Source organism: Sciurus vulgaris (genome assembly GCF_902686455.1).
Source record: "Sciurus vulgaris genome assembly, chromosome: 5".
Classification (NCBI taxonomy): domain Eukaryota; kingdom Metazoa; phylum Chordata; class Mammalia; order Rodentia; family Sciuridae; genus Sciurus; species Sciurus vulgaris.
Genome location: NC_136465.1, coordinates 45,016,547 through 45,032,053, shown reverse-complemented (window position 1 = coordinate 45,032,053; position 15,507 = coordinate 45,016,547). Strand labels below are relative to the sequence as shown.

At 33.1% G+C, this 15,507-nt stretch overlaps 1 protein-coding gene across 8 annotated transcripts in view; it reads left to right on the top strand.

The window, feature by feature from the left end:
- TUSC3 (tumor suppressor candidate 3) overlaps positions 1-15,507 on the top strand; it is a 333,190-nt gene that overhangs the window by 104,883 nt on the left and 212,800 nt on the right. For all 8 annotated transcript variants that reach the window (XR_013764209.1, XR_013764210.1, XR_013764211.1 and 5 more), the window contains exon 5: positions 2,378-2,518. Coding sequence is in view for 5 of the 8 variants with exons in the window: in XM_079142765.1 (XP_078998891.1) it covers positions 2,378-2,518 (141 nt within the window). In the remaining 3 variants the exon portion in view is untranslated. The remainder of the gene's footprint in view (positions 1-2,377; positions 2,519-15,507) is intronic.

Sequence of the window (15,507 nt, the reverse complement as noted above, 5' to 3'; positions counted from 1 at the left end):
TAGAGAAACTTTTTGATAGATAATAAATGATAAGCTAAACTTTGGTTAGTTGAATTCAGTTGGTTTTTAGAACAATAGTTGATTGACATTTTAAAAACCAATAAAAAGTACATGAGTTAGACCCAAAGTAATTGTGGAGGATGAAAAATACAATGAAAGTGGTTTAATAGTATTAGCAATTAAAGAAATTTAATTAAAAACAAGATGCAGTTTTTTTTTATCTTGTGCAAATAGGAAAAGAATATATGAACTATATGAAAAAATACCTACTTATATGTACTGCTATTGCAACTGTAAATTGGTATAACTATTCTAACAGTATATGTTATATGTCTTTTTTTAGTAGTTTAACTTAATTCTACTTTTAGAAACTTAAGGATATAATTAGGTATGATTCAGAGTCTTAAAGAAAATTTTTTAACAACTTTCATTTTAATGGAAAAAAGTGGAAATAAATGTCTAAAAAATAAGAGACTCAGTAAATGTGCTATGCCTTAGTCAAAAAATGATTTGCAATATTTCTCATAAGATGAAGCTCACAGTCTACCAAGTGAGAATGTAATTTTAAAAGTATTTATGGTATGATTTAGAGTATTTTAAAATCATAAAAGTTTGAAATAGTTTTGAAATAGTTATAGTTTGAAATAGACTGGTTATTGTGGAAGGAGAGGAACCAAAATGTTAACAATAGCATCTAGGACTTCGAGGTATTTTTTCCCTAATATTATCAATATTTTATGAATTGAACAGTTATAACCAGTTACTTTAAAAGTATATTCATACTGTAGGTCATATAGAAGCATTTGTTTTTACCAGAATGTCTGTACACATTTATTCTAAGGTGTTTGTCTCTCGTACGGTACTGCCATCATTCACCTATATGATGTTATCACCCATTTTATTTTACCTCGTTTGCTTTATGATTCTTATTTTCTTCCTCACTCTCATGTCTCTTTCCCTGTCTTCACATTTACACATTCACAGATATTTTTATTTTCCTGAGAAAATAATTAAGATGAATTGTATCTCCTAAAAATACATAAGCACAGTACAAAGTGTGAATCTCATAGGTTTACAAAAATTTAATACTTTTATTTGAGCTGCAATTATCCATATTAGAATTATTAGATCCTAGTATCTAATTTCAATTAGACTGTTGTATTCTTTATAACATATTCCCACCTTCCAAGATCTAATCTAGAATAAGTCATTTCATTTAGTTGTGATCTTTCTTATCTCTCTTTTAATCTGGAACATTTCTATAGCCTGTTGACCTTTAGACACATTGACACTTGGAAAATGGAATTTTTATCTCACTTTTTTACAAAGAATGATTCTCATTTGATCTTAGTGATATTTAGTTATATAGGATTCTGCTTATGCTTTCTTAGCCACAATACTATATAGATCATGTTTTATTTTAATTATCTCCTATATTTGTCCTATAAATTCTGAGGGTATATTATTCCCATGCCTTAATCATTCCAAGGCCAGGTACTAGTCAATTGGAGATTACCACCACCTTTAGCTCAAAGTCTTTGAAAATTGTACAGATCATATTTTCTGTCACTTGATCACTTCTGGTATCTTTCTCATATGGTGTGTGATGCCTTTTTTTTTTTTTTTTTTTTTTTTTAAAGGACTTTTGAGTGTGATCAACTTGGTTTTTTCTTGAACTTCTGTACCTCCATGTGACTGACGATATCACAAAAGAATATAAAACTTATTCCCCCGTTGTTTGTAATTTATTTCTATTCTTAATTAATTTGGTTCTAAATTACTCTATATTGCACTAGTTGGAGCTCCTTCATGCTGGCTCCTGTATTCTTTTGACAATGCTCATCATTTTAAGTACTGTCTTATTTTCTGACCTAACAATTTACTCCAGACTCTTCATGTATCTACTCATTTACTCTTACCTCTCCAAAGAACCTTGGTTCCTTTTAGTAAGGAAATGTTACTAGAACCAAGATCTTATATGTACTTTACAAATCATGAGCTTCCATCAGTGGTATCTATTTCTAATAAATTGCCTTTATGCTTTAAAGGACATCATCAAGAGTGAGTAAACAGGCCACAGAATGTGGGGACATATTTTGCAAATCATTTTTCTGATAAGATTTATATCTAGTAATATATGGTAAGGTTCTTAAATGCAATAATGAAAAGACAAAACCCATTTAGACGTGAGCCAAGGATCTGAATAAACATTTCTGTAAGAATATACAAAAGGACAATAAACCCATGGAAAGATGCTCAACTCTATCATTCCTCAGGGAAACACATTAAAAACCACAATGAGAAGGGCTAGTATATGGGCAGAAGAAAACTTTAGTATTTCTCCTTCATTTTTAAAATTTTCATTTCATTTTTGCAGATTCGTGTTTTCAGACCACCCAACTACTCTGGCACCATTGCTTTGGCCCTTTTAGTATCGCTTGTTGGTGGATTGCTCTATTTAAGAAGGAACAACTTGGAGTTCATCTATAATAAGACTGGTTGGGCCATGGTATCTTTGGTATGTTATCACACTGTCTTTTTTTTTTTTCTATTTGTTTGCATAATAGTTAAGTTTTAATATTAGCAAAATGAGTCAGATTATTACTATAATGGAAATCAAGTATGAATGAGAAGAATTAACTTTTTATGACTGTGAAGATATAGTATAAGTTCATTATTGGTTTAATCTATACTATCTTCTTTCCACTTTTCACTATTAAAATGTAATATCCCTAAGTACTTGGCACATTACAAGTGCTAAATAATTGCATATTGAACATATTTAGAAATTTGGAAAGAATTGATAATAGTAACTTGAAGTAATTTGCAAACTGAAGCAATTTGCAAATGTACTTATTTTACTATATTTTTTCCAAATACTATTTCTGTGGAGTGCCTGATATTTCTTAGGTAGTAGGGTTAACAGATAAAACACAGACTCTGCCTGTAATGAGTTCATTGTGAGGATACAAACTGATCAACAGACAAATACAGCATAAGGTTATGCATGCTTTAATGGAGATAAACAGGAGAACTATAGGAATACAGAGGAAAGGCACCTAACCTAGAGTAAAGGGAGAGTTGAAGGGATCCCAGAGTGTGACAGGAGCTGAATTTTGAAAAGCAAATGAAATTCTGAAGTTCTTAAGGTCAAGTAATTAACATGTGTTGATTCTAGGCTATTCAGAGAACTACATTTCTGTGTGGCTAGAGCAGTGATGGCACTGGAGAGGAAAGAAGGCAGTTCTTGTTCACAATGCCAAGAAGTATGGGTTTTGTCTCACAGGCAATGGGAATCCATTAAAATATTCCTGAGAGCAGTATCATGATTACATTTTTAGCATCATCATTGTGGTACAGTTGATTGAAAGCAGTGGATTTGGTAGATGGAAGACTGGTTAAGATAATATTGGAAGAACCAGGTGAACCTGCTCCTTTCTGAGTTTCTGCAGAAATATTTTTCTTTCCTATTCTTATGATCATGCTAAATTTTTAAAATAGTTAGCTAATAAAATAAAATATAAACATTACATAAATAAAACAAATTCAGATAATGATATGTCTCATACTTAGTAGTTATATTAATTAAAATATTAATGTTAAAACAGATATTATAAATAGCACAAAATTCATATTATACATTTAGGCTTAAACTATTCCTCGAAAGAGGTTTCCTGATCTAGAAGGGATTATTATTTTTCTTACTTATTTTGAAAGACATGAGAGTAAAGCATTAATAAATCATAACACTGCATTAATAAATTGATGGGGGTGTGTGTGTGTGTGTGTATGTATGACAACGATAGCATATAAAAGGATAAATTGATCTATGTTGTTGAAATGTTTCTGTTTTACTTTAAGTGGTATAGTATCAAATTTAAATTGGATGAGATGAGTTTAAGATACATATTGTAATCTCCAGAGGAACAGCTAAAAATGCCCAAAGCATTCTAGAAATGCTAGAAGCCAATAGAAGGATTAAAATATAATACTAAAACTTATCTGTAATTACAGAAGAAAATAGGAAAAACACAGGAATAAAAATAGATGAAACAAACTACATGGTGCATGTCCGTAATCCCAGATATTTCATTCTTTCTACTGGGAAGGCTGAGGAAGGAGGCCACCAATTTGAGTCCAACCTAGGCCATTTAGTAAGACCTGCCTCAAAAAAATAAAAAGGAGTGATAACTGGGGATGTAGCTTAGTGGTAGAGCATTTGCCTAGCATTTGCAAGATCCTAGATTCAATCTCTAATACTGCAAGAAACAAAACAAACTCCACATGAAACACTATAAATAAAAAGATGGGAGACTTCAACATAATCATATTGATATGTTTATGTGCATTAAGTGTAAACAAACTTAATACTCTAATAAAATGCAGTTTTTCTCACTGGATAACATTCAGTGACAAACTGGGAAACACTTTAAAGGCACTGAAAATAAGAATAGAAAACTACAATACCAAAAACAGATTGAATAAATGAAGAGATACCCCGTATCCAAGAGCACAAGATTTTATATTTTATTTTTTCTTCAGATCTATCTATGGTTTTAGTTTCCTGGTTAGAACTCCTGAGGTAGTGACTGGGCACAGACATAAGTGGGACCAGTTTCTGGCACTGCCTTGGCTTCTTTAGGAACAGGGATGTAGCACCTGAGAAGTTCAGGCAAGCAGCTCAGATGGCTTCCCCATGCCCAGTGCTGTTTCGTACCATGGCAGTTTGTACCTGTTGCCACCCTTGGGCCACTTTTGTTTAATCTTGGCATCTATTTGAGGCAGGAAGTGATAAACTCTACTTGAGTAGCTACCACCACAACTTCTTGAAGCCCACCGAATCTAGCATAGACCTGTCTAGCATCCAGATTATATTTAAATGGTGGTGTCCTTGTTGCTGCTACTCCTTCTTGTGCTCTCCTGTCCTGATGCTGTCTGCTAACAAAACACTCTGAAAAAGAGGTCTGGAGTATGGCATCACTGATTTGGACAAGATTATCTCCTATATCTTGAAAGGGTAGTTATCAAATTTCTTGGATGTCTTGAGACCTTTGCAGAGAAGCAATCTTGAAGGGCCATATATATTTCCTCCACTGAAGTTTTAGTCATTTTTTTAAAATCTTTGAAACTTTTAAGTTGCTAATTCATTTTTGGAGAAGTCTGAAATTTCTTGCAGTAATAGGATTTATTTTTGATTTTCCTCAAAATTCCAAGCACTCTAGTTTTTTAGCAGTATTTTACTTTAAAATCCTCCTAAAGTTTGTTTTTTTAACTGATGCTTAAATATTCAAACTTAAATTCAGCTCAAGGAAAGAACAATATTCTCCATATTCTCAACTTTACCTACATTTTTGAGAACTGTAAGACGTAGGAGAACCTTGTTTTACTTTATATGTAGCTTCAGTGGAAATTTCAAACTTACTGTGTGCAGAATTTCTGCTGGACTGATCTTCTCTATTCAGTAGCTATAAAGCAGCTTCCGTTATCAAGAAAGCTACATTGGATTTATATGTGTTTTTAAGCAGGTTCATAAAAAAGAGGTCCCTTGACCTTTTGTAGAAAGAAGACAGCAATAAATATACTTCACATTCTTAAGTGAACTTTGTGCACCCTGATTTTTTTAATTTGTTCTACTTAGTTATACATGACAGTAGAATGCACTTTGATGCACTGTATACTAATGGAGCACAAATTCTCATTCCTCTGGCTGTTCAGGACCAGTTGTGCAGTCATATACATAAGTGCAGTCATACATACACATAGTGTAATGATGTCCAACTCATTTCACCATCCTTCCAACCCCCACACCTCCTCCCCTCTCTTTATTCCCCTCTGCTCAATCCAGAGTTCCTCTGTTCTTCCCTATCCCCCTCCCCCCACATTATGGATCAGCATCCATATATGAGAGAAAATATTTGGCCTTTGGTTTTTTGGGATTGGCTTATTTCACAAAGCATAATATTCTCCAGCTCTATCCATTTACCTGCAAGTGCCATGATTTCATTCTTCTTTGAGGCTGAGTAATATTCCATTGTGTACATTTTCTTTATCCATTCTGTTCTTCTAGGTTGGTTCCGTAGTTTAGCTATTATGAATTGAGCTACTAATGATGTTTATAGCTAAACTATGGAAGTTGTAGTCATTTATCAACACTATACACTCATTCAGAGTTAATAGTTATTGGTACAACTCAGCTTTCAGGGACTCCAACTGTCTTTGATCCCTTTGTCATAGGACTGTAAGAAATGGCTAGGAAACTTAGCACTTTTAGAGTTTCTTTTCTGGATTTCTTATTTGATCCAGCAGAAAGTTTGACTGGGAATTAGGAACTTAGAGGAAGGACTGGTGGCCCCATCTGTAACCCAGAAGTTTCTGTAACAATCTGTAAGCACTCCCCAAGACCATTAGCAGCTTACTGATAAAGTGCCCCTTAGAATCTGCTTCCCATGAACAGTTGATAAAATGCTCCATGGGATCCTTAGGTTCTTGCAAAATCCAGACGTTCCATGAGTGCCCTGAGAGACCTTCAATCAGGCTTTTTATTCTTCTAGAATAGCATTTTGTTTAATTGCCCAATCTCTGTACAATACCAATTTGCTGAGCTTTCAGTTTTCAAGGTGCATTTAAAACAAATAGTAGAAATGAAAGTAACAATCCGTGTTTTATTTACTTATACCACGTCAGTGGTCAGTGTATAAGCAGGAGACCAAGAACAGATGCCAGCACCCTGATGTTTCATTTTTACCCCCAGAACAATATTGAGTAAGGGTCAAGTGATACTCACTGCAGACAGTGAAATCATCTTACTATGAAGGAGCCCCCTAAAGGTATCTGCCTTTATTGGAAATGATGGGGTGGAGGAATTCTGAGTCAGAGTGGAAAAAGTGCCTCAGCCAAGGTTCCCCAATAAGGTGTCAGTGTCTCACTTAAGGCTCCTGGATAGTCTAGGAATGGAGATATACATAAGCATGACTGGCCTAGGAAGGGGAGCTTGAGTATCTGCAGTTAGAAAACTGAAATGTACTGGCTGGGCACCAATTCTGGTATGAGAAGGGCACCCCACTGTGCTCCACCACCATGAGGCCTTTTGATTGCCTATCACAACACTTGAAAGATGAACACATAGGATTGTGTCTTGAATTCAGACTGATTACATATTAACCAAGAAAAAGTTAATATGGGCATAAGGCAAATAGAATTTAAAACAAAAAATTAACAAAGATATAGTTACAATGTAAGGATTAAAAGAAGAGCCTGCCATTTTGGCTTTAAGAACACATATAACCGTAAAGTGATGGTATGGAGAAAGATGTCCTGTGGCAACAGAAGGAGAGCAGGGTTGTCAGTATTTACGTTAGACAAAGTAGAATTTTAAGTCTAAAATAAGACAAAGAAAATTATTGTATAATAACAAGAGTTAGTTTATCAGAAGTGTTTAATAATAGCATGAATGTACTCCCAACATTGGAATACCTAGATGTATAAAGCAAATATTAATAAAATCTAAAGGTAGATGGTAATACAATGAGTGTTCAGTACCTCACTTTTAATAGTGAATAAATCATCCAAACAGTACCATTAACGACACAACTGACTTGAGCAACACCTTAGACCAAATAGACCTAACAAGAATATATAGAAATTGCACTGCAACAGCAACAGAATACACATTTGTCTCAAGTACACATAAAACATTCTTTAGGATAGATCCTATGTTGGGAAATAAAACAAGGTATTAACAAATTTAATAAGATTGAAATAATCTGAAGTATGTTTTCTGATCGTAGTAGTATAAAACACTAAATTATTAAGAGGCAAATTAGAAAATCTAAAAATATTCGGAAATTAAATAAGATACTTGCAAGCAATCCATAGATTAAAGAAGAAATCAAAAGATAAATAAAATGAAAATGTAAACATGGCATGTTAAAATTTATGAGATTTAGTGAAAGAATTTAAAAAGGGAAGTTTATAGCAATATGTTAACAATTTATGTTAAGAACAAAGACAGATAGATCTCAAATAAACAGCCTTATTTTATACTTGAGGAACTAAAAAAGAACAGATTAAGCCCAAAGTTGTAAAGGAAGGGAAAAAAGAGTATAGCAAGATATATGAAACGAATAATAAAACAATAGAATGATCAATGAAACAAAGAGTTGTTTTTTAAAAATATAAAATTGAGAAATCTATAGCTAGCCTGTGAGAAAAGGAGATTCAAAAGAAAAACTTAAAGAAGAGACATTACAATTTATATTACAGTAGTTTAGATAATCATAAGAGAATACTCTAAGCAGTAATATGACAACAAAATGGATAATCTAGAAAGAAGATAAATTCCTAGAAATATGCAACCTACAAAGACTTTATTAAGGAAGAAACAAAATCTGAACACACCAGGAATGAAGGAGGAGATTGTACCAGTAATCAAAAACCTCTCAAGAAAATGAAACCTAAGACCAAATGGCTCTACTGGTGAATCCTACCAAACATTTGAAGAAAAATCAGTACTGGTCTTCTCAATCTCTTCTAAATATTGAGAAAAAGAAGCCATTTTCAAAGTCATCTTATAGGTCATTTTAAAAGGTTAACATTACCCCGATATCCTAATCAGACCAAAGAGTCTGATTCAAAAATCTTCTACAAACTAATATCAAACCAAACACAGCAGTGCATTAAAAGGATTGTACACCACGATCAAGTGGGATTTGTTACTGAATGCAAGGATGGATCAACATATGAAAATCAGTAAATGTGCCATACAGCATTGACACAATGAAGGATAAAATTCATGTGATTATTTCCATAGATGCAGAAAAAGCATTTACAAAATTCACTTTCTTTTTATGCTAAAAATTCTCAACAGATGAAGCTAGGAGGAATGTACTTTAACATAATAAAGGTTGTTTATGACAAGCCCACAACTGACATTATACTCACTTTTACAAATGAAAGCATTTCCTCTAAGATCAGAACAGGAGAAGGATGCTAATTCTTCGTCATTTCTTTTCAATATTGTCCTGGAATTGTAAACAGGATAGTTAGGCAAGAGAAAGAAAAAAGTTGTTCGAATTGAAAAATAAGTAGTAAAGTTGTTTCTATTTGCAGATGACATCGTTCTTATATACAGAAAACCAAAGATGACCCTCATCTCTCTCCAAAAAAAAAAAAAAAGAACTAAGAAACGTTTAGTATCTGCAGTATACAAAATTAACTTTAAAAAATCAGTAGCGTTTCTATACGCTAATAACATCCAAAGACAAAATTAAGAAAAGTCTCATTTACAGTAATATCAAAAGAATAAAATACTTAGAAATAAATTGTACCAACAAAGTGAAGGATCTGTATACTGAAAACTAGAACAATATGAAAGTAATGAAAGACACAAATAAATTGAAAGCTATACCATGCTTATAGATTGTAGGAGTTAATAATATTATATGACCCAAGGAGTATGCCAATTCAGTGTAATAAATCCCTATCAAAATCCCAATGACATTTTTCATAGAAGTAGAAAAACAATCTTAAATTTAGGCAGAAGCACCAAAGACCCCAAATAGTCAAAATAGTCTTGAGCAAAAAGGAAAAATGTGGAGTCATCACGCTGCCTAAATTTCACACGTTATGGTAATTGAAATACATGGTACCTTAAAACAAACATACAGATCAATGAAACAGAATTAGAGAATCCAGAAATAAATCCACATATATATGGTCAAATGATATTTTCTAAGATTTTGAATAATGCACAGTGGAGAAAGGACAGGCTTCCAACAAATTGTATTGGGAAAACTGGACCATAGGCTGACTAATGAAATTAGACCTTTTCTCATGCACTATAAAAATAAACTAAAAATGTATTAAAGACTTAAATGTAAGACCTGAAATTTGTAAAGCTACCAGGAAAAAACATGGAAAAACTTCTTGACATCATTTTGGGTAGTGATAGTATAGAAACGAACCCAAAAGTAAAAGCAACAAAAGCAAAAGTAGACAAGTAAGATTACATCAAGCTAAAAAGCTTCTACACAGCAAAGGAAACAATCAAAAGTGAAGAGACAGTGTATAGAATTGGAGAGAATATTTATAAACCATAGACCTGATAAAGGGTTAATATCTGGAATATGTAGGGAACTCATACAAAAGCAGAACTGATAACCTAATTGTTATAATACTGACAAAGGAGTTGAAAATGAAAGTTTTTTAAACAGGCATATATAAAAGTTCAACAGGTGAATGAAAATACTGAATATCACTAACCATCAGAGAAATGCAAGTCAAACTTCAATATGATCTCTAGTCATACCTGTTGGAATGACTATTATCAGAAGGACAAAAGATGTATTAGAGAAGATACGAGAAAAGGGAACTCTTGGGCACTATTCGCAGTAATGTGAATTGGTCAGGGTTTAGGAAAAACAGAATAAGCATTCCATAGACCCAGGAATCTCATTACTGGCAGTGTATCCAATAGAAATGAAGTAAATATGTCAAATTTAAATTTTGAGTACTGGGTTCATTATAGCATTCTTTTTTTTTTAATCTATCTTTTAATTTTTTACAGACTGCATTTTGATTCATTGCACACAAATGGGGTACATCATTTTGTTTCTATGGTTGTATATTCATACCATTCGTGTAATCATACGTGTACATAGGGTAATGATGTCTGTCTCATTCCACCATTTATCATACCCTCCCTCCCTCTCATTTCCTTCTACATAATCTAAAGTTCCCCCATTCTTCTCTCACCCCCCCTCCCCATTATATGTCATTCTCCAATTATCAGGGAAAATATTCAGCCTTTGGTTTTTTGGGATTGGCTTATTTCACTTAGCATGGTATTCTCCAATTCCACCCATTTATTTGCCAATGCTATAATATTATTATTATTTATGGCTGAATAATATTCCATTGTGTATATATACCACAGTTTCTTTATCCATTCATCTGTCGAAGGACATCTAGGTTGTTTCCACAATCTAGCTATTGTGAACTGAGCTGCTATAAACATTGATGTGGCTGTGTTACTGTAGTATGCTGATTTTAAGTCTTTTGGGTATAAACCGAGGAGTGAGATAACTGGATCAAAAGGTGGGTCCATTCCAGGTTTTCTGAGGATTCTCCACACCGCATTCCAGAGTGGCTGCACCAATTTGCAACTCCATCAGCAATGTAAAAGTGTGCCTTTTCCCCCACATCCACGCCAACATCTCTTATTGTTTGTGTTCTTGGTAATAGCCATTCTAATTGGAGTAAGATGAAATCTTAGAGTTGTTTTTATTTGCATTTCTGTAATTACTAGAGATGTTGAACAGTTTTTCATATATTTATTAGTTGCTTATATGTCTTCTTCTGTAAAGTGTCCAGTTCCTTGGCCCATTTATTGATTGGGTTCTTTGTATTTTTGGTGTAAAGTTTTATAAGTTCTTTATAAATTTTGGAGATAAGTGCTCTATCTGAAGTGTGTGTGGAAAAGATTTTCTCCCACTCTGTAGGCTCTCTCTTCACATTCTTGATTGTATCCTTTGCTGAGAAAAAGCTTTTTAGTTTGAATTCATCCCATTTATTGATTCTTGCTTTGATTTCTTGTGATTTGGGAGTCTTGTTGAGGAAGTTTGATCCTAAGCCAACATGATGAAGATTCGGGCCTACTTTGTCTTCTGTTAGGTGCAGTGTCTCTGGTCTAATTCCTATGTCCTTGATCCATTCTGAGTTGAGTTTTGTGCAGGGTGAGAGATAGAGATTTAATTTCATTTTACTGCATATGGATTTCCAGTTTTGCCAGCACCATTTGTTGAACAGGCCATCTTTTCTCCATTGTATGTTTTTGGCTCCTTTGTCTAGAATGAAGTGACTGTATTTATGTGGTTTTGTCTCTGTGTCTTCTAATTCTGTACCATTGGTCTGCCTGTCTATTTTGGTGCCAATTCCATGCTGTTTTTGTTATTATTGTTCTGTAGTATAGTTTAATGTCTGGTATTGTGATACCTCCTATTGCGCTTTTTCTACTCAGGATTGTTTTGGCTATTTGAGGTCTCTTGTTCTTCCAGATGAAATTCATGATTTCTTTGTCTGTTTCTATGAGGAACGTCTTTGGAATTTTAATTGGAATTGCATTGAATGTGTATAGCGCCTTTGGTAGAATGGCCATTTTGACAATGTTAATTCTGCCTATCCAAGAACATGGGAGATCTTTCCATCTTCAAAGGTTTTCTTCAATTTCTTTCTTTAATGTTCTGTACTTTTCTTTATAGAGGTCTTTCACTGTTTTGTTAGATTAATTCTCAAGTATTTTATTTTTTTTTGAGGCTATTGTGAATGGCAGGGTTTTCCTAGTTTCTCTTTCAGAGGATTCATCACTTATGAATAGAAATGCATTACCATTATTCTTAATAGCCAAGATATAGATCAAATGTCTGGTAGTAGGTGAATGGATAAAGAAAATGTGGTACACACACACATACACACACAATATGAAATATTTATCCTTACAAGAAAAGGAAATCCCACCATTTGCAAAAACATGAGTGAACCCAGAGGAAATTGTAGTGAAATTTGCCAGACAGAGAAGGACAAATCCTGTATGATCTCACTTATATTTGGAATACAAAAAGAGGAACTCGTAGGAGCGAAGAGTAGAATAGTAGTTGGCAGAGTCTAAGGGTTGGGGAAATAGGAAGATACTGGACAAAGGATAGGAAATTCCAGTGATGCAGGATGAATAAGTTCTTGATAGCTAATGTATAGCATGGTCTCTATTTAATAATAATAAATTATACTTGAAATTTGCTGCACAAGTAGATCTTAAATGATCTCATAGGGTAACTCTGTTAGGTTACTTGGTAGTGATACTCTTCACAGTGTATATCAAAATGTTGACCATCTTAAATATGTATTTTTGTCATTTATGCCTGAATAAAAGCATGGAGGAAAAAAGTCCATCAAGAGGATATTATGTCTAACTTAAAAGTATATATATAAAAAATTATTTGAAATTCATTAAAATGAAACCTGAACACATTACAAGTAGAAAATCAAAGAAACAGCCATCATGAAAAATTTTAATGTACTATCAGCAAGCAATATATGCCAAGACCAAAAAAAGAGAATCGTTTTGAACTTAAACATGGTACATGTCATAGGTGACATGAAAACATGATTTAAATGCTATTTCCAATAAGTAAATGTGGTGTATTATTCAAGCACACATGGGGCATTCTGAGTTTGATTATGAAATTCATTATGAAGGAAAAGTTCACAGATTTCAAAAATCAATATAATGTTTTGTGACACTAATGCAGTGAATTTAGAATTAGTACAATATATAATTGAAAAAAATATGCTTGGAAACTATCAATGTACTAGGATTTAATATATAATAAATTAAATGTAAATAATGGTTATGTAACTTGTAGAGCTTGAATGAACTGAAATGAAATATATCAAAACTGGGTACAGCTAAAGTGTGCACTATTTTAGTCAGTTATAGGGTGTTAACTGCTTTTAAAAATAAGAAAATTTTAAATGTATTTCAGCATTCAATTTCAGAACCTATAAAATAAGAGTTAAAATATAAAATGAGATTAAAGAAGCCAGTACTCAAGTTAGAATAATTTCTGAAATGGGAAAAGGGTGCTTTAAAAAAAACTGCTCTATGAAAACATCAGTGAACTAGGCATACTTATTAAGACTGATCAAGGTGAAAACACAGAAGTCACAAATAAGATGAGTAAAATAGTACATAACTCTAGAAACAATTCTTTTAAAAATTCAATATCATTACACACACAAATGTAGAGAGGAAAAAATGGTTCTTGGGAAAACAAATAACTAAAATTATTTTATGAATAAATATAATTCATAATAAAACAGTAATAATTAATTTTATCAGTATCTGCAAGTTATCTTTGAAAAAGTCACTTGACCAGTAGCTGTTAGGTCATTTTTTTTCCATTTTGATTCATTGTACACAAATGGGGTACAACTATCATTTCTCTGGTTGTACCTGAAGTGGAGTCATAACATTTGCATAATCTTAAATGTACATAGGGTAATGATATTTGTCTCATTCTATTATTTTTCCTTCCCCCCACTCTCTCCCCACCCTTCATTTTCCTCTATACAATCTATCCTTCCTCCATTCTTGCCTCCCTCCCTCCCTCTGTTATGTATTTTCATCCACTTATCAGAGAAGTCATTTGACCTTTGGTTTTTTGGGATTGGCTTATTTCACTTAGCATGATGTTCTCCAACTCAATCCATTTACCTGCAAAGGCCATCATTTTATTTTTCTTTATGACTGAATAATATTCTATGGTGTGTATACACACACACACACACACACACACACACACACACACACACCATAATTTCTTTATCCACTCATGTTAGATACTTTTTAAAGAAATATTCATGAAGGATTATTGTACCTAGTGAAAGCCTTTTTAGAGACTAGTAAAAAAGAATATTTCCACCTTATTTATTTTTCTTTAACAATTTTTATTATAATTATTGAATCATATTAATTCTACACATAAATGAGTTTCACTGTGACATTCCATATATGAATATATTGTGCTTTTATCCCTCCCTTTTCTCCCTCCTAAACCTGGTATCTTTTCCCTTCCCTAACAGTCTTCTGTGTTCTAGATATTATTTTTTCAATGGTTTCCACATATGAAGGAAAACATGTCACTTGTCTTTCTTTATCTGACTCATTTTGCTTCACATAACATGATAATGTCCAGTTCTATCCATTTTCTTTCAAATGGCATGATTTCATTACTCTTTCTAAGCCCCAAATTCTTTTATTAGGCTATTAAATCCTTCATATTAGAAGTTTTCTTTGGAATATGATTCTAGTTTAGTCTGAGCATTCCCATTTTCCTCTTGAAAATTAAGCACATAATGAAGAACAAAACATCCTCTGAAAATCAGTTTGGCTGCAAGAGAGGAAAAACTGTCAGACACCCAATTACTTGTGAATTTTGGCAGTATCATAGGAAACCAGTGGAGCCAGAGTAAGATGCTCCCGTTCGTAATGGCCTTTGTCATAATGAATGGGAAGTTCTGAAGTGTGGTGGCAGATCTCAAAAACTGTAAGGAAATAAGAAGGAGCTATGATCTGAAACTTCCATATGGACACATTGGGTAAGTGGTAAATAACATCTCAGACAATGCTGAGGAACCCAAAGGTAAAAGTACTCAGAAAGTACAAGTGAAGGTAGTCTCAGGGGGTGAGTGTGTTCTTTTGGTAGCATTGGCTCTTAAATCAAGGGAATAAAAACTTGATTAGGTTTTAAGGAAATAGCCAGCTTTCTTAATAACAGAGATGAACCATTGAGCTTCAAAATCGACTGTCCCAGAGTAGCCTCTTGCTACAAACCAGTTCAGAAAAAATAGACCTTATTTAAATATGAGCAATAAGAACAATATTAACAAAGGATATAGCAGTGTCTGCACACACCTACCACAAAATAATTTATAAATGACAGAAATACTTCT